The 19,720-nt window shown below is 42.1% G+C and overlaps 2 protein-coding genes across 2 annotated transcripts; both read left to right on the top strand.

The window, feature by feature from the left end:
• Positions 1-640: 640 nt before the first annotated feature.
• dhx37 (DEAH (Asp-Glu-Ala-His) box polypeptide 37) lies at positions 641-10,127 on the top strand. Its single transcript, XM_040051125.1, has 27 exons — positions 641-786; positions 957-1,072; positions 1,164-1,333; positions 1,874-1,986; positions 2,087-2,444; positions 2,541-2,689; positions 2,789-2,881; positions 2,988-3,084; positions 3,435-3,548; positions 3,638-3,854; positions 4,147-4,245; positions 4,329-4,399; positions 4,485-4,620; positions 4,708-4,784; positions 5,298-5,530; positions 5,648-5,759; positions 5,848-5,954; positions 6,551-6,739; positions 6,933-7,057; positions 7,341-7,457; positions 7,541-7,713; positions 7,793-7,907; positions 8,253-8,390; positions 8,470-8,564; positions 9,104-9,177; positions 9,306-9,403; positions 9,487-10,127. Exons 2-27 carry the CDS (start codon positions 970-972, stop codon positions 9,561-9,563), a joined length of 3,450 nt encoding a protein of 1,149 aa, XP_039907059.1. The 5' UTR covers positions 641-786; positions 957-969; the 3' UTR covers positions 9,564-10,127.
• Positions 10,128-12,122: 1,995 nt separating this feature from the next.
• ufd1l (ubiquitin recognition factor in ER associated degradation 1) lies at positions 12,123-19,665 on the top strand. Its single transcript, XM_040050760.1, has 12 exons — positions 12,123-12,284; positions 12,487-12,619; positions 13,556-13,588; positions 13,674-13,795; positions 14,124-14,254; positions 14,348-14,420; positions 18,042-18,110; positions 18,192-18,260; positions 18,334-18,384; positions 18,474-18,562; positions 19,256-19,340; positions 19,437-19,665. Exons 1-12 carry the CDS (start codon positions 12,282-12,284, stop codon positions 19,509-19,511), a joined length of 933 nt encoding a protein of 310 aa, XP_039906694.1. The 5' UTR covers positions 12,123-12,281; the 3' UTR covers positions 19,512-19,665.
• The last annotated feature ends 55 nt before the right edge of the window (positions 19,666-19,720 follow it).

Here is a 19,720-nt window from a genome sequence, read left to right as displayed (position 1 = left end):
GGCTCCATTCTTCAGCATCTTTTGTCCAGTATATCCACTATCCCCCCCTCTGAATATGTCCAAACCATCTCAGCCTTATCTCTCTAACCCTTGTCTCATAATCTCTCGACCTGAGTTGTTCCATCTCTTGTGTTTTTCTCAGTTTCACAGTCTCCAAACCAAAAATCACAGCAGGTCTCACTACCATCTCTTAAACCCTCCCTTTCACTCTTGTTGCTATCCTTCTTTGACAAATAACCCCTGAAACTAGCCTTCACCCTGCGATCTCAACAGAGTCCTCATACACGTCCTGTTTCTCTCTTGGCACCCATGTTTTCTCCAGAGCTACAAAAAATACAGCTTTAAATGTGCCATCAGAAGAACTTCAAATGTGTTACATCACAATTTGGAAGATTTTTGCATTCGTACGTCAAATAAACATCGATCGGACCAAATTATTATCATCAAAATAAGCTTTTTGCCATCTGATATTGGCTGACCCCATAAGACAAAAAGGACCCTTATACGTCATTTAAATGTAAGTATTTTGAGTTGATTAAATAAAAATCAATAAATAAAAAAGATTATAGGTTATACAGTTTAGGTTATAAACAATATTTTTAGTTAGGATCACTAAACAACGGGACGTCGAACTTTTTCTATAGCGGAACGTTTCTACGGAGTCAAATTTTAGCGACGGACCGGTTTGGTTGATGAACACTTAAATGTTTACACGTGAGGTTAGTGCACTGCTTCAGTTTTTGGATCCAGGTGTTTAAAGTCAAATGCAGCTGTTCAGATAAGAAGGTTTGTATTTGGAGGTGTTCACAAACTTTTAATCGGTTCTGTTAATAACATTTTTAGGCTAACGATAAAGTTAGCTGTCGATGTTTAGCAAGCAGTGTTTCAGACTTTTTGGTCTTTCTCATTATAACCGGTGGCTTTGGGTTCATAGCTTTTTATTCACTGACCTACAGACTTAAGTTTAAAATGGGAAAACTAAGGAAAAAACACAACTGGAAGGGGCGACAGCAAAGTGACCCTCCGCCATCTGCAGATGAAGAGAAGACAGAAGTTGTTGTGGAACTCAAAGGTAGCAGGAAAACATCAAGAGGAGAAAACATCTTTGACACTTTGCATGTCGTGCATTCTGTGACCCTGACTCTTCTGTTTGTATAAATCAGATGGGTCCATACTGAAAGGTGTAGATGAGAGCAACGCCTTGGTCCTCCCATCCAGCAAATCCAAGAAGAATAAATCCTCGCTGCCACCGATCTCCAAGAAGAAGCCCCTCACCAAGAAGCAGAAGAAGGAGCTGCAGAAGGTCCTGGAGCGCAAGGAGAAGAAAGCTCAGGTTAGGAATCTTCGTACGTTTAGTTCTCTGTGAGGTTTTTCTATTTCATGTCGACATTAATAACCAGACTGATTACTTTAGTGACAGTGATCCATTGTTTCTAAAGTCCTGAAAGAAAGTTAATGATTTGGTTTTTAAAATGATCAAAGTGAAGTCAAAGTTGATCCCGAAGATGTGAAAATGTTTGATTTTCCTCAGTAAAGTGGAGCAGATATGTGTTATGTGCCGATAAGTACTCTGACTCTAGATATAGAAGCTGAGTATTGAGCACAGTACGATGTTGTCCTTATATGTACTGTAGCTTGTAGCTTAGCTTGTTCTCTAAAGTAATTTGAGCTATATGCTTGAAAGATTTAAATCAGGCGAAAGTTTGTTGTTATCGTTGTTTTGTTATCAGCACTGAAACATGGATGTCTTTATTGTGTTGTAGTGATATTTTATTATAATAGTGATATTTTATATTACTCCCTGCTCTTTGAGGGCTGAATTTTAACAGTCAAGCTCACATGCCGTTTACATGTTGCTCTCTCTTCTGTCCAGAGAGCAGAGATCCTGGCCAAACTGGCTGAGGTGCAGCTTCCAGAATCCGAACTGAAGCTGCTGTACACCACTTCCAAACTGGGAACAGGAGAAAAGCTCTACCAGGCTAAACGGTAAGAGCACAACACAACGTGTTAATCAAGACGGAGAACATGTGTGATTGTTTCTAGGTGGAGTAAAAGCATCTTGTCTTCTTTTTTTTTTTTTATTCAGGTCAGCAGATGAAGTAAAGAATGAAGACTCTGGCCCAAAGATCAGCAGCGTTAGCGGAGCAAACAGGAAGAGAAAATGGGAGGAAGATGATGATGAAGAAGAACAAAAGGCAGAAGAGAGCAGTGATGTGGACACATCGTCTGATGAGGATGAAGATGAGCAGGAGGATGAAGTTAGTAACACCACAGATATGAGTGAATGTAAGGAAACCAGCTCTGTCTGTCAGGAGACCAAACATGAAGTGAAGGTGGAGCAAGATGGAGAGAAAGAGAAGAAGATTTCAGATCAGGAGAAAGTTCAGAAGAAGCCGTCTGAACCAGCTATTTTCATTCCTGTTGATAGATCACCAGAAGTACAGGTGAGCACCTGAGACCGTAAAAGCATCCTGCAAACTAGAACTTAGAAAGGTGTTTTTGTGCATTTTCATCAATTCTGCATTACGATGCTGCTGCAGGAGGCTCGTCTAAAGCTGCCCGTTCTGGCAGAGGAGCAGGTCATCATGGAGGCCGTGAGAGAAAATCCCAGTATCGTCATCTGTGGAGAGACGGGGAGTGGAAAAACCACTCAGGTGCCTCAGTTTCTGTATGAAGCCGGCTATGCCAGGTAGTTTGTCCACTTTATGGTGTTGCCTTTGTAAATGTTTCATTGGAGGAAAAAAGTGTGTGTAGTTCGCGTCATCCTGCTCACTCTTGATTCCTGCAGTGGCGGGAGGATGATCGGCATCACAGAGCCGAGGAGAGTAGCAGCAGTGAGCATGTCCCACAGAGTGGCCAAAGAGATGAACCTGCCCACACAGTAAATTAACCATTCTGTGTTCAGAGTAATTAAAAAAAACCAAAAAACATACAGTTTAAAAGTATAAGTTGTGTTGTTAATTATATGTTTGTGTGTCTGTTATCAGGGTCGTGTCGTACCAGATTCGATACGAAGGGAACGTGACGAGTGACACAAAGATAAAGTTCATGACAGACGGTGTTCTGCTGAAGGAGATTCAGAAGGTATCATCTGCTTTCTACTGGGTCACCTAATAAATAATATGACAACAGGATGGAGGTGGAGGATCAGCCAGGTGGATGACTCGGCCTTTTTCATTTTTCACAAACGATTTCATCAATTTGGACCAATTAAATCAGTTCTAATGAGGAAAGTTAATGCCTCACTTCCATGTTATTTGTATTAACCAGTAGTAGCAAATAGTTTTTGAATTGTGTTCTGAATTAAAGGTCAAAAAATATTTGCAGTAAGTTATTTTTCCCATCTTTGAAGAAGCAGTAAAGGGATAAACGAGCATGGATTTAGTGTTACTTCAATTGTCTCCAGTTTTGTCACAGACTATTTTGTGTTGCAGGATTTTCTGCTCCAGAAATACAGCGCAATCATCATCGACGAAGCACACGAAAGGAGCGTCTACACCGACATCCTCATCGGATTATTGTCTCGTATCGTCCCCCTCAGGAACAAGGTGGGAATATCTTAACGTTTCCGATTTACAGGAAAAAAAGGGGGTTGTTTCTATAAAAACCTCTCCGTTTCTCCTCCGTCTGTCTGCAGAAAGGTATGCCTATGAAGCTCCTGATCATGTCCGCTACTCTGCGGGTTGAAGACTTCACAGAAAACCAGCGGCTGTTTCGGACGCCTCCTCCCGTCATCAAGGTGGATGCTCGTCAGTTCCCGGTAACTATCCACTTCAACAAACGCACCCCGCTGGAGGATTACACTGGAGAGGCTTTTCACAAGACCTGCAAAATCCACCGGATGCTGCCTCCAGGTAGGTTTTAGAGTTTATATTTATTTACTACAGAAAGTGGTGAACAAAGAGGGGGATTTTGATGAAAGTAAAACTGAGGATATGGGTGATGGGGGCGCCTCTTTAAGGGGCTGACCATGCGACTCACGTAAGGCCATCTCAAAGCCCTGGGTTCGAATCTACCCAAGGTGGTTTTCTGTATTTGCCTGTAAAAATGACTTGTGGTGTGTCTCATTCGGGTAAACTGCAGTTAGAGTTCAGTCTTTCCACAGATACAGTCTCCACTTCTTTTATAACATGTTTTGCATTTTAGGTGGTATCCTGGTGTTTCTGACTGGTCAGGCTGAAGTTCACAGTCTCTGCAGAAGACTGAGGAAAGCTTTCCCCTTCAGGAAGGGTGACACAGCCACAGGTGAGCGGTCGGCCTCCTCACACTCTGACGTATATCTGAGCTGGGACTGTGGTTCTGTGTATTTACTTGAGTTTTGTATCCAGCTGAAGATGAGGAAGCCGAAACCTCAGAGGCAATGAGGAAGTTCAAAAAGGCCAAACAGAAGAAGACTGTTGTAAGTCAGCTTTTTAAAAAATATATTCTGTCCACCTCAGTCCTCAACAGATATTGAAAAGAAGTGTTTTAACTGTTGTCTCCAGTCTCTACCCAGAATCGACTTGGATAACTACTCCGCCCTGCCAGTGGATGAAGGTGATGAGGACAGAGAGGCGGGAATCGGAGACGAGGAGGATGGAGACTCCGATCTTGACCTTGGAGATGATCCTGCTGATGCAGGTAAGCCACTCTGAATAAATCTCCAGTCCAGGTGGATGCGTTTCAGATGAGCAACATTACAAATTCTGCCCTGTTTCCTCTCCGTAGAGGAAAAGGCGGACGCGTCCATACCGCTCTATGTCCTCCCACTCTACTCTCTGCTGGCCCCAGAGCAGCAGGCTAAGGTGAGATTAATATCTTATCACAGAACAAACTGATAAAAAAAATCATACATGACAAGAGAAGTGCCGGTGCTTGTGCGATAAAGTAAAATAAACGTTTTGGTTTTGCTTCTGATCAGTCAGACTCATCATAAAACAATACTTAAAAAAATCTTTACTTCCCAGCAGATTTCTGTAGTTTTATTTTGAACTGAGTTTAAAATTTCAACTCTAAACTTTCTGATTTAAAGCGCATGCCACTATAATTTCTAATAGCAGCCACTCAGTAGCTTCTGCTTTTAGTAAATAGCCATTACAGTTTTATTTATAGTGTAGGGATAAGTGCTTTTTGCTCATTTGGTTTATGTGCAAAATGAAGGGTTTAGGAAAACTAAAAGCTCCAGTTTACTGACTTTTCTAAACAAAATGTAGCTTTATACACCCTTTGAGTTCTTTTTCAGACTTTTTTTCAGTAGTTTTGGAGTCACATGATGCTTTTATGATGACATCATGTATATGCGTTCTTTTTGGCTGCAGGTGTTCAGGCCTCCTCCTCCCGGCACTCGTCTTTGCGTCATCGCCACCAACGTGGCAGAGACGTCTTTGACCATTCCGGGGATCAAGTATGTGGTGGACTGCGGTCGAGTTAAGAAGCGTTTCTACGACAAAGTGACTGGAGTGTCGTCCTTTAAAGTCACATGGACCTCACAGGCTTCAGCCAATCAGAGGGCTGGCAGAGCGGGACGAACCGAGCCAGGACACTGCTACCGGTCAGTGCTGTTAAACTACGTAACCCTAAAACCCTAATTAGAGAGGGTTGTTTTGTTTTTTGAGGGGGTTTTTTACACAACGAGGATTTTCACCACAGTTTCTCCTTGTTTCTGCAGGTTGTACTCCTCTGCAGTGTTTGGAGACTTCGCTTTGTTCTCAGAGGCGGAGATCACTCGCAGGCCTGTGGAGGACCTGGTTTTACAGATGAAAGATCTCAACATAGAAAAAGTCAGTAAAATCTGAAATGCTGTCTTAAAGGGGAACAAAATTGTGATAACAGGGTTTTAACCAGAGTCATATTTTGTGTTTTCTGCAGGTGGTCAATTTTCCTTTTCCCACACCTCCCTCTACTGAGGTTCTTGTTGCAGCAGAGCAGTTATTAGTGTCACTGGGAGCTCTGGAAGAGCCTCCGTGTACTGGAAGGTAAATTTTTACTGTTCCATTTAAGTGTAATTGATGAGTCCCCTTTTTTTCTTAGAACACAAAATATATTTATTAAAAGGGTGGTTTTAATCAAAGATGGCTCCTGCATAGAGACATGGAAAAAATTAAAATGAAATCTATACTGGGCAGAATCCTGCAGGTATTGATATTGTACGTTTCAGTTTACTTTCATGCGTTTTTAGCTCCTAGCTGGTGGCTAGCCTTCACTGTGTAGAGCAGCTGTAGTGAGTCATAATGTTGTTTAAATGGACACTTGAGCATTATCAGGATTTCTGCTTTAATAAAAGCATAAAATTCAGTTTAATTCAGTTTTATTTAAATCAAATCACAACAACCGTCGCCTCAAGAAACTCTATATTGTAAGGAAAAGCCTGTGTGTATATTGTGAAAGAAAACCCCAACAATCACACAACCGCCTTATAGCAAGCGCTTGGCAACAGTGGGAAAGAAAAACTCCCTTTTAACAGGAAGAAACTTTCTTGAACACACTGAGTAATCACTCACTACAGTTTAGAAAAAGTGAAAAGGTATAAAACAGTCTTGTGCAAACTTGTAAACTGTTTATTTCTTATAAGGTTGAAAGACATGCAGCGAGCGAAGCTGAGCTGTCCCATCACCCCTCTGGGCAGAGCGATGGCGTCGTTCCCCGTGGCGCCGCGTTACGCTAAAATGTTAGCGCTCGGGAAGCAGCAGGATTGTCTGCCATACGTCATCGCTGTGGTAGCAGCCATGACAGTTCGGGAAATTTTTGAAGACCTCGACAGGTGAGAAAAGTGTAAAAATTGATGCTTTGGAGGAGCAGATCACCACATATAGATGAGACTAACTTTAAATGTTGGATGAAATCTTGAAATACTCTTCAAGCTCAGTCTGTTTTCGAGCCGTATATATATGATTTTTTTTATTTATTTTTAATAGCTATAATTTTTTTTCCTTTTCCTCTGTTTCTCTCCTCAGACCTGCTCGTAGTGAAGATGAGAGCTCCAAGCTCAACCAACGTCGAGCTCGGCTGACCCAAATGAGGAGGTTGTGGGCTGGGCAAGGAGCCTCGCTCCTGCTGGGGGACCTCATGATTATGCTGGGTGAGCTTACTCTTTGTTCAAGTTGCACTAGTGGTCAGTATTGTACAACAGTGTTTTAGGCAGTCTGTTAGATTGCATGCTTAGTGTGTTGTATGGCTCCAAAACCATAAATTTCTTCCAGGTTTTAGCAACAAGCCGAATTTTGAGGTGAAGCTGAAACAGCAGGAGGCTCTTCATTAGAATAATTTTTACAGAGACAGATTTAACTGGGGTCCATGAAGCCTTTAAAAAAAAAAAAAGTACTGCTTGAATATATTAATAACTTGCATTCCTGTGTCTCCAGGTGCTGTTGGTGCTTGTGAATTTGCTGGCTGCACTCCCAGGTTTTGTGAGAACAGTGGGCTGAGGTATAAAGCTATGGTGGAGATCAGAAAGCTCAGAGGACAACTTACCAATGCAGGTACACGCACACAGCAAACTCAGATAATCAACATGTCTGCCTCTGAAACACAGCTGCAAGTCATTTTTCTTCCCTCCTCCCAGTGAACGCTGTGTGTCCAGAGGTGGGGGTCTTTGTGGATCCCAAGATGACTCCACCGACGGAGCACCAGGTGGTTTGCTTGCGGCAGATTGTTCTGGCAGGTCTCGGAGACCATCTTGCCAGGCGTGCCCAGGGAGAGGATTTGGTGGACCCGAAATGGAAGAATGCATACAAGGTCTGTAATTGAACATTAGAAGTATATACTGTGTTATGGGTCTCTTCACATCCTCATCTTTATCCATTTTTGCTCATAGACACCTCTTATGGATGAGCCGGTGTTCATTCATCCAAATTCTGCGTTGTTCAAAACGCTGCCAGAGTTTGTGGTCTACCAGGAGGTCATGGAGACCAGCAAGATGTACATGAGAGGTAAATGAGACTGAAAGGGAATAAAATCACGTGTCCTCTTAATTCATGTAGAACTGACTGCCCGGATGTGTCTGATTCCTACGTGTGTGACAACTTTTTATAGTTGAATATATAAAAGGGACTACCTTGTGATTAAAAGGTTGTTACTGCATGAATCTGCAGGTCCATCTTTTATAGTCTGTGGCACAGTCCTGATTGTATGGCTGCTTACATGCTTGTTTTTAATCATTTTTACCTATTTTCTAAATATCTTGCTTCTTTAATCCCTAATTAAAGGACAATAAAGTGGTGCTGGGTTACTGAAACAAGATTTGCAGACTGATGCCTTTCCTTTATTCCTGTCAGGTGTTTCAGCTGTTGAAGCAGAGTGGGTCCCACAGTTTCTCCCGCAGTACTGTCACTTTGGCTCTCCGCTAGAGTCACCGTCCCCGTGGTTCTGTTCTTCTACCGGCACCGTCAGATGCCACCGTTCAAGCACCTTCTGTGAGTTTTCCACAGCAGAGCACTACAACTGAAACCTCTTTCTGCCTACAGTGGATTAACTGCTGTGTTCCTCCTGTAGTCCGTGTGGGTTGGCAGTTGCCTGCAGTGGAGATGGAGTATCCAGAGGGCCTGGAGCGCTACAAGCTGTTTGCCAAGTTTCTTCTGGAGGGACAGGTACTGGTTTTTGTTTATCCTGAGCAATCCTTCCTGTAGTTCATCCATCCATTTTCTTCCGCTTATCCGGGGCCGGGTCGCGAGGGCAGCAGCCTAAGTAGAGAAGCCAGACATCTCCCCCGCCACCTCCTCCAGCTTATCCGGCAGAACACCAAGGCATTCCCAGGCTAGCCGAGAGATATAATCTCTCCTGGTTCTGCCCTGTTTCGTCCTCCTGGTGGGACATGCTTTACTCTGAACCCCTCCCAGATGGCTGAACTCCTCAGCATATCTCTAAGAGGGAGGCCGGCCACCCTTCTAAGAAAGCTAATTTCTGCCGCCTGTATCCACAATCTCGTTCTTTCAGTCACTACCCAAAGTTTGTGATCATAGGTGAGGATAGGGACGTAAATCCATTTGGTTTGCATAATTATCCTTGTGACAAAAACAGTAATAGATCAATTAAAAACACGGGAAACCTTGCAAGAGCTGCACAATTAATAAACCTGACAGGAGCAGTTATCTCACTCACTGTAATGTGTACTTTGTATGGTTAACAGGTTTGTCCTGCACTAAAGAAACACAGCAGTCACCTGCTCTCAAACCCCTCCATCATGCTGAAAACATGGGCAAAGTAAGTTGGTGCTCTCACACACACTTTTAATCCCTTTTTACTGCATTTCCTAATTCATTTACTCCATAAACCAGCGCATCTCGAGGAGTTTTTTTTTCCTCTTACTGTCATGTCTTTGCTGTTTTTAGGTTGCAGCCCAGGACAGAGGCTTTCCTGGGAGTACTGGTGTCAAAGAAAGTTGACTGCAGAGAGGCACTCCATTCTGTCTGGAAGACTGAAGAGAAATGTAAGCATTAATGTTGTTAGTTTGCTTCTGATTTGGTTAGTTGTTTTGTCATCTAATTGTAGAATTTTTTTCTCCTCCTCCAGTTCTGCTTACTGCATACTGCCAGTGGTTACCTGAATCTGTGCACCAGGAAGTAGCTAAAAGTTGGCCTCCTCTATAAAAGCCTGCGTCTAAACAACCGAGACAATACAACAGACTCTTGACCGGAGACATCACATGGAGCTACATTTTGGCAGAGCCTAAATCTTTTGACTGTGGTGTCTGTTTTTTATGGTTAATCAAAGGGTGTTTACAATATCACAACACTGCCTTAGTATTAGTTTTATATTTTATTTACTGTACCACTTGTAAAGAAGATATACAGGCACAGTTGAAATGTCTTTTAACTTGTAATCAGTGTGCTGCTGTTTATGTATGTCTGATTTGGTCTTCATAAGACTTATAAACACTGACTGTGAGAGGCTGGCATTTGACCTTTTTTCATGCTTATTAATACGTGTGCTTGAAGGTTAAAGGTCAACTGAACCAATTTTGCACTGTATGGCATTTTATTTGTCATGACGATTTTTACCAGCTTATGAAGAAAATAAGACTTGATGTCAGCTTGGGCTACTCTAACTCTAGGATGGAGTCAGAGTCAACAAACCGTTAAAGCAAGTGGATGTTTATTGGGTGGGAGTGGTTGAGAATGAAAGCTCTGAATAAGCTGTGTTAAATAACTTGGGAAAAAAAGAGCACTACCAGGGGTGGATCTAGAAGGGTGGCATGGGGTGGCATGTGCCACCCTAAAATGTTCCCTTGCCACCTTAACTGCCACCCTAGTTTTGTATATGACAGTGTTTATTAAAATAAGACAACATTAACACTTTGAGCCTAGCTACAGTTAACCCTGAATATAAATTCTAAAACTGAATATATTGCATAGTGTTACCCTCCTCCCACTCACCATTAACAAATGGTTCAGCCCAAAGTGCAGACCGGCTTTTTTTCTTGTTGTCAGTAGGAAGCGATGCCTATGACTGTGCCAGAGCACATTTTAAATCAACACCATGGGCATTTCAGATTTTACACAACAAAAAAAAAACAGTGTGAAACTTAAGTAAGACTTGTGTTTGTGTTGCTTTCTGGATTTTATACTTATTGAGCTACTTAGTTATTAATTATGCAGGCTATAAAGTACATAAATGGTAAATGGCCTGTATTTGTATAGCGCGTTTACTAGTCCCGCCTAGGGACCCCAAAGCGCTTTACATACCCAGTCATCCACCCATTCACACACTGGTGGAGGCAAGCTACAGTTGTAGCCACAGCTGCCCTGGGGCAGACTGACAGAAGCGAGGCTGCTATATCGCGCCATCGGCCCTTCTGGCCAACACCAGTAGGCAGTAGGTGAAGTGTCTTGCCCAAGGACACAACGACCGAGACTGTCCGAGTCGGGGCTCGAACCAGCAACCTTCCGATTACAAGGCGAACTCCCAACTCTTGAGCCACAGTCGACCCACATAACATCAAAATTCACATATTTTATGTAATGGAAATCTTCAACTATGTGGGCTACAGAAAATAATTAAGTTATAGACGATATTTATATGAAATATATGTATACTTAGTGCATTTGAATCATTTTAACCATATGTAACACCTGCATATGTTTTTTAAAGGCTTTGATTTTGCCACCCCATTTGATTTCCATGCTACCCTAACAAAATTTCTCTCACTCTGAGCGCTACAGATGTGATGTTTGCTTAGAGAGTGTTGATGGAGAAGTATAAAGAAGGTCAGGAGTTGCATTGTGTCAGTTGTGCATTGTGTGTGTGGAGCGAGAGAAAGCATAAGGAACTGTAGTCAGGTATACCAGAGAACTATGTGAGGGTGGAGCAGGACATGTATGAAGGCAGTGAGACAGTTTTGAAGGTCTTTGTAATAGTTACAAAGTAGCACAGGAACAGAGCCGGAGGGAGAAAGAGAGCCAGGGACAACAATCATCCACAACTATTTTCAGTTGTGGATGAGAATAGCTGGTTTTTGTATTATATGATTTATTTATTACATTTTATGTGGAGTGAATAAATAAAAGTATATTTACGGTGACCCCTAGAGACAAAGCACGTACAAACTTCAAAACACGTATGAACTCTGAAGCATGTAAAAACTCCAAAACACAACAGAAGTGCTCCAGAATGCTAGGCGCAGTGTTGAGCTTTTGTTACCTAGTGGCTACACAAGCCAGCAAGTACCAATGACCTGATTTGGTGTGTGGTAGTAACAGGTAAATGAACTTTTTTTTTTTTTAATTATTTGAATATATATGAGTGCTTGTGTATAAATACACAAACCATACACATATGCTTTCAATTGTGTAATTTAAGTGATCTAGATAGCTCTGTTTTGGACGTTCAGTTAACTCTAGGAATGTGTTTTGGAGTTTGTACGTGCTTTGGAATTTGTACGTGCTTTTTGGAGTTTGTATGTGCTTTGTCTCTAGGGGCCACCACATATATTTATATATAAACATATATAAATAAAACCACTTTTTTTTTACATTAGTAATTCCTTTTGTGCATAATTTTATATTATTGTTAATAATAAATTAATTAAAGCAACAAAACAACCTGAAGAGCCGGTTCGGAGCCGAAAGAGCCGGGTCTTTTTAGTGAGCCAAAACGAAAGAGCCGGTTCTCTAAAAAGATCCGGAAATCCCATCACTAGTGGCCTTTCGCACATGCGTAGTACTGATCGGGTTTCCGGTACGGATCTGGTAGTGACTACAATTTCAGTTGTTTACAACGTTGGAAATTGTAAATTTTTCTGTAAATTAGAAAACTAAAACAAACATCATTAAGCGGGCGTTTAGCAGCGAGGAACAGAAACAGTCAACATGGTGAGCACTGTGGTTTTTCTCGCCGGTGACGTTGTATCAAAACAAATCGTAGTTGCTCCAGTTTTAGCTAGCTAGTGGCTAGCAACAGGACTACAGCACAGCATAAAGATCCCCTGTCCTGAACAATTAAATTGTTATCTATTTGCTCTGAAGTATACACGTGACCTGAGTTTGACTGACAATCCTGATGTTTGTTCCACAGTTTTCCTTCCATGTGTTTGACCACCAGCTGGCCCGGGGCTTTCAGAACCGCTTCTCCACTCAGTACCGATGCTATTCGGTGTCCATGCTGGCTGGACCCAACGACCGCTCCGATGTTGAGAAAGGAGGCAAAAGTGAGTCTCATTAAAAGAACGGTCATGTTGGTTCAGACAGTCACTCAGTTCAAGGTTTCTGAACAAAAGATATTGAAGTACAGTATTTTCTCCCATACCACTCGTTCAAATCAAAGTATGTATGGGTGAAGAATTAAATGAAGACCTTAATCTTTGACCTTTGCAAATGCAGGATCTGGTGATTCTGTTTTGCTTGTTGGCATAGTTTGGGTCCACTGTTGCTTTTTAGAGGGAAAGGTCACTAGAAACCAATTTGCTCTGACTGATCACTTTTATCTTGTGATCAAACATTTTAATCCTGATGGGAGAAAATGAAACTCCCATCCTTAATCCTCAAGAGGTCACTATGAACATGTTGTTTTAGTTCAGTATGTTAGACAGTGCTCTCCACCATCAATATTAAAATATCAAAAAAGGGAATGTGTTTTGGAAGATTGGTGCATCATCAGTCCTCTACATTTCAGAGACTGGGGGAAATGAGTTTCCTTTGTAGGGTGTCTAGGCTCTCATTTAGAGATAAGGTGGGGAACTTAGTCATTGGGAAGGACCTCAGGGTAGGCCTTCTACTTCATCACATCAGTTTAGGTTGTTCATAGAGTTTGATGAGCAATGGTGTGATGTATGGCAGATTTACATGTAGCTAATTTTCTGCATTCACCACTGTATTGTGGGTGTAATCTGTGCCAACATCCACATGGTGTAACCAGCTCCCTTGTCCAAACATACATCCAGTACCGCAAACATATCTGAAGCTATTTAACTATTTATTGCTTTGTGGTACTTGTTAGAAAACACAACTGTAAAAAAATATCCTCAAAATGTCCAAGTTTATGTTAGTATGTATAAGGTGAAAGTTACATATCATATTTCTTCATATTTATTTTATGAAAACACATATTTTCCTTAAAATAACTGTTATTTTTCTTTTCTTTTCAGTAATAATGCCACCTTCTGCTCTCGACCAGCTCAGTAAGCGCATGTTAATTCAAAACCTTCTTACTAAATGTCCTGTTTACATCCTGTTTTTAGCATTGCTCTATGTTCTTCTGTTCAGGCAGGCTTAACATTACCTACCCAATGCTGTTCAAGCTGACCAACAAGAACTCAGACAGAATGACACACTGTGGTGTCCTGGAGTTTGTGGCAGACGAGGGAATCTGTTACCTGCCTCACTGGGTGAGAAACAGTAATGAGTGTCTCGTGTCAGCAGTGGAGGAGCACTTACATATTCTTCTTGTGTGGAAGTGGATAACAATGTTGTAGAAGTATGAGTTTAAAAATTCAAATTTGTTGGTATACTCCAGCTTCCTTCCACAGTGAAAGTATTTGCATGTTAGGTTAATTGGTGATTCTGGTTGTCTGTCTCTGTGTCTTAGCCCTGTGATGGTGACCTGTCTAGAGTGTACCCCGCCTTGCACTCTTTCCCCCATGACCTGATAGATGGATGGAAATAGAAAAAAAAAATAAGGCTGGAGTGACATTTGCTGTATTTTGTTCACTGCAGATGATGCAGAATCTCCTGTTAGAGGAAGGCGGTCTTGTTCAAGTGGAAAGTGTTAACCTCATGGTGGCCACTTACTCGAAGTTCCAGCCTCAGAGCCCCGACTTCCTGGACATTACAAACCCTAAGGCAGTGTAAGGAGTACAGGCTGAAATGTTTATTTGAACTTTAAATTTTATTTTTTTGACACTTCATGTTTTAACATAAGTGGTTAACATTCATTACAGACTGGAGAACGCACTGAGAAACTTTGCATGCTTGACAACTGGTGACGTCATAGCCATTAACTACAATGAAAAGGTGAATCAGTTTCTTTAAGTCATTGTTGGGATTATATGTGACCAAGGGTTGTTCTTGGAGAGTTTCCTGGAAGATTAAACATAAAAATGCCTCTAATGAATGTGGTCATAGATGGCTTTGATCAGGTGTTTATATACTCTGTTACAGCCTACATGATATATATATATATATTACGGGTGCAACGATACACAAAATTCACGGTTCGGTTCGATACTTTGGTGTCACGGTTCGATATTTTTTCGATACAAAAAAAATGTTCATGCCTTTTTAATTTGTCATTTATTAAAATTATAAATATATATTTTAACTCAAAAGTACAGTTTTTAAATTTAATGTTGATGAAACAAAAGTAATTAAAAAAATAAATATATCTCAGGGCTCTCAAAATTTCAAAATCCCTGGTAGCCCTTCGGGCAGGGACTCTTCAGTTTTTGGTAGCCCAAAATAAATGTAAGTAGCCCGAATAAAAAAGAGAGCAATTTTTTGATTGATGTTTTGTTTCCTGTTTTGTTTCCTTTACAATATTATACTTTAATGTATAATATTGTAAAGGAAACAAAACATCAATCAAAAAATTGTTGAAAAACAAATTACAACATTGTATAAAAATTACAATCATCAACTCAAATACTTTGTTCTAATTGAACAGAAATTTCTATGAACTTGTAAGAACTGTGTAGGACATGAATCAGTCTGTGTCAGATCCTGAATTTGAAATTTCCACTGAAGTCACGGGTAAGAGACAAGTGGAACCAAGATCTAGGCCATTTGCTTTTTAAAGTTTGCAAAGACTGCTAAATTTTGCCAGTGGTAGTTCACTCTTTGTAACATAGCTGTTCTAAACAGATTTTTCAGGTTTATTTTTAGTATGTTATTTGCAATTGGTGTTTGTTTTGGGAAAGATATTGCAGACTGAGCAATAATGCATTTCTTGCATTTCTCATGGGTTCTAATGGGGGCCTTTCTTAAAATGACTGGTCCCAGTGACAAAGGCGCTTGTCGACTCAGAAATCGAGAGAAAACCAACAACACACCCGGCAGAACATTATGTTATTTACACGGGTGCACATAAGTGGTCCGCATGTGCGCATTCGCTGTCAAAATAAAAGACGCGCACCAGATACGAAGTTCCAACGCGCGTTTGCGTCCATATAAAAAGCACTGTTTTTGTCCGCTAGAGTGGGATTTTCACGCTAGCGGCAGTGTTCTTCTGCAGATGTCAATAAACGGCTGTGCTCCCTGGCTAGCTCACGGGAAGCAAGACCAAACGACACCTCCGTCTCCTCCTTGTCTGAGCTCGCCACATTGGTGTCAGAAGTGGGATGACGGTGGCACCCCATGTTCTGACCCGAGTGACTTTTCCCCCGCCGGTCGTGACCGGCCGGTGCGCCAAAAGAAGGCACCTGGACATTTGCAGGACTTTGTGTGGGGCAATGGGGTCGTCGGGGACGACTGACCCCTTAGGTGGGGGGCTATGTAGCGGGTCAGGGCTGTTCGGGGTTCTGTTTGTACAGTTATGTTTTGTTTATGTTGCCATAGTGACGGGTGACGCCCTCTCGCTGCGACGGTGTGTCCTTCCGGGGTCAGAGGGCGCCCTGTGTGTTGTTGTTTTTGTTGCTGTGCGGTTGCCGCGCTGAGCAGTTAGCTAGCGGCAGTGTTCTTCTGCAGATGTCAATAAACGGCTGTGCTCCCTGGCTAGCTCACGGGAAGCAAGACCAAACGACACCTCAGTCTCCTCCTTGTCTGAGCTCGCCACATTGGTGTCAGAAGTGGGATGATGGTGGCACCCCATGTTCTGACCCGAGTGACTTTTCCCCCGCCGGTCATGACCGGCCAGTGCGCCAAAAGAAGGCACCTGGACATTTGCAAAGTGAAAGCAAAAAACAAGCGCAAATTCAAACGCGATTTCAATATGTCACATATTGACAGTGGCTCACCGATGCCAATGACATAATTACCCAGCTACATTTCCGAAAGAATGTAAAAGCATTGACATATATTTTTCCTTCCTACAATAGCCCGACGGGCAGGGCAGAGATAGATTTTGGTAGCCCGACTGGAAAAATCGCTAGCCTCGGGACGTCGGGCTAGCGATTTTGCAAGCCCTGTGTTACAGGCATGGCCCTTTAAGGATGAAGCCTGATGGGAAATGTATTCGGGATGTGTGTAGCGGGACTGCCTGGTGTGTGTGAAGAGAGAGAGCGGAGAAGGGGGAAAAGTAACGCTTAGCTACAGAAGAGACGAAAAGAAAATAAATAAAAGGAATATAATAACTCCCTCGACAGCCAGAGTTGTGTCGGCGATGCTCGCTGTGAGTAAACTGTTTCAGCCCACTGTACGCGGTGTTCGTGCCTTAGAGAAGAAATAAAGTTCGGTGAAGCAGTTTCCTACGCCTCCTTCGATCTTTTTGCTAGCGGAGTTGACCTGTATAGTAAGCTGTTGCCGGCTACGAGTCAGTTACGGAACCTTCAAGTAACTGCCAGAGGTTTCCTTACTACGGTTCGGGGCCGCGGATCTGGCGCGGTAACCCTGTATCTGATTGAGGAATCACTCATCTTTGGAAAAGGAGTTTATTACAGAGAAATGGCTCTTTCCAAAATAAAGCTATACTATACGCGCTTTCTGGGCTATTCTCAGCAGCATATTGTAGCGGGTCAGGGCTGTTCGGGGTTCTGTTTGTACAGTTATGTTTTGTTTATGTTGCCATGGTGACGCCCTCTCGCTGCGACGGTGTGTCCTTCCGGGGTCAGAGGGCGCCCTGTGTGTTGTTGTTGTTGTTGTTGCTGTGCGGTTGCTGCGCTGAGCAGTTAGCTAGCGGCAGTGTTCTTCTGCAGATGTCAATAAACGGCTGTGCTCCCTGGCTAGCTCACGGGAAGCAAGACCAAACGATACCTCCGTCTCCTCCTTGTCTGCTCTCCACTTGTCTTTGCACTAGGATTGATGTCGCGTAAATGTGCAGTCATATTCATTGTGTTCCCACTAGTGCTGTCAGCGTTAATCTCGTTGAAATGACGTTAACGCCAAAACACGGCAAATCTCCGGTTGAGCTTACCCCTGCGTGGGGATAGACGGCCAACACCGTTAACGAGCTAACTGCCGCTAACACACTAGTTCCCACCCATGTAATTGAGCATTGCGTGGCACGTCCAACATACTGTTTTACTTTAGTCCATGACGCGCTTACCTTCAGGGTCATACATCACATGAAAAACCAACATAATTCCAAACGCCAGATCTGAATGAGGGTGGGGGAGGTTCAATTTGCCATGTTGCAAGGAGAGCTTAACTTCTGTCTCGCTAGCTTGCCCTGCGCTCTTCCTTCTGACGATGCTGTCTGTGTTGAACGCTCAGTGGATCTGCGCTCGACAGTGCAGCCTAGGCGGAGTAGTCCAACGCAGATTCACTGAGCGCTCAACACAGACAGCATCATCAGAAGGAAAGTTGATAAAATAAATTACAAATTTTGTATTGTTCGATACATATGCGTACCGAACCGAAAGCACTGTATCGAACGGTTCAATATCGATACGAGTATCGTTGCACCCCTAATATATATATATATATATATATATATATATATATATATATATATATATATATATGGTAATCTGTGTGTTTCAGATATATGAGCTGCGAGTCATGGAGACCAAACCAGATAAAGCAGTATCCATCATCGAGTGTGATATGAATGTAAGATCCTGGACTTCACCACAGTCACAGTGAATTGTTCTGTTGCTTTATTCGCTCACGTGCTGTTACTTTGCTGTTCAGGTGGATTTTGATGCTCCCTTGGGTTACAAAGAGCCTGAACGACGGCCTAATCACCAGGATGAACCGACAGTAAGGAGCAAACCATCGTGGTAACTGTACGTTTTCTGCTTTGAACAATGTAATAAAACTGTTTTTCTGACAGGAAGAAGAAACAGATCCCAGCAGTTACGCTGACATGGACACAGGCTTCAGAGTGAGTTCAAGTTAATGTGTACTTACTGCTACTATAAGTACTTGAATAACATAATCTGATTTAATCTCTAATCTGTGCTTTATTTTCAGGCTTTCACCGGTTCTGGTAATCGTTTGGATGGTAAAACTAAAGGGATTGAACCCAGCCCTGCTCCCCTTGCCCCAAGTGACATTAAAAGGTGAAAAGATGTCGAGTTTCTTACACATTCCCATAAAAATAACTCAACTGTTAAGTGGCCTAACAGACAAGCTATTTTTACAGGGAATGTTACACCTTTATTTAACAGCGTATTGCAAATTGATGAGGAGAGGGATGACAGTCAACTCAAACTGCTGTTCAGTATATGAAAGCCCCCAAGCAGGAGCTATTATATCTATTAGGCTATGTTAGATATCTCAGACTTGGTGAGCTGAGTTGAGACATAGAATGTGACACCTTGAGGCACATGAGTTTGTCACGTGATATATTTAAATAAAGTTCTGAGCAGTTTATGTATTTTTTATGCTTCATAAAAACAGAGAGGAATACCGGATTTATGCTCTAAGGCAACTGGGTACCCTGGTCTTAACCCTGAAGCCTAAAGCCTGAACCATAACATAATTGTCAGAAAATTCTTTGCTTACCTCTTTTTTTTTTTTTTAAAAATTGGAGTGGTTATTGAACTTTCTGAATGGTCCACACGGCGTTGCACATCTGTGGTGAGTCTTTGTCTCTACAAAGATGTACTGAACACCAATGAAGTATAAAATATAGCGATGTAACTATACATTGGTGTTGTCCTACATATTTTTTAAAGCTGTGACAGCACACAGCTACACCACGCAGACAATGGTTTTCCAAGCTGTTGTGTGTCTAATGTTTCGTCACACAGAGGGATTCCCAACTATGACTTCAAAATTGGCAGGATTACCTTCATTCGAAACTCCAGACCTCTGCCCAGGAAAATTGTGGATGATGTAAGTAATGCAAACAGTTTTCTTTCCTGGCTATTTTTAAAGTCCTACATTTAGTTCTCAAGCCATATTTTTCAATTTTCTTCTGAATCTTCTCAGGATGATGCCATAAACAGATTCATCGCCTTCTCTGGACAAGGGCAGTCACTACGCAAGAAGGGCCGAAAGCCTTGAAGAGTTACAAACGGGGAGTCTGACTCATGTGCACAGAGCTATCTTATTCTTTTCACCTTCAGCAGCAAAGTAAAATATTGGTTTTCAGATGCGTTGGTTTTGCCCCTCTGCCCCTTTTGAAATGGAGGTTTTGCTGTTGATTATAGCGTGTAATTAAAAGTCTGACAGTAATATTTTGCTCAAAAGAATCTGAGCAGCCTAAAATACTG

The sequence above is a fragment of the Simochromis diagramma genome, unplaced genomic scaffold (genome assembly GCF_900408965.1).
Source record: "Simochromis diagramma unplaced genomic scaffold, fSimDia1.1 OVJJ01000131.1, whole genome shotgun sequence".
NCBI lineage: Eukaryota > Metazoa > Chordata > Actinopteri > Cichliformes > Cichlidae > Simochromis > Simochromis diagramma.
This window is presented reverse-complemented; position numbering and strand designations above follow the sequence as displayed.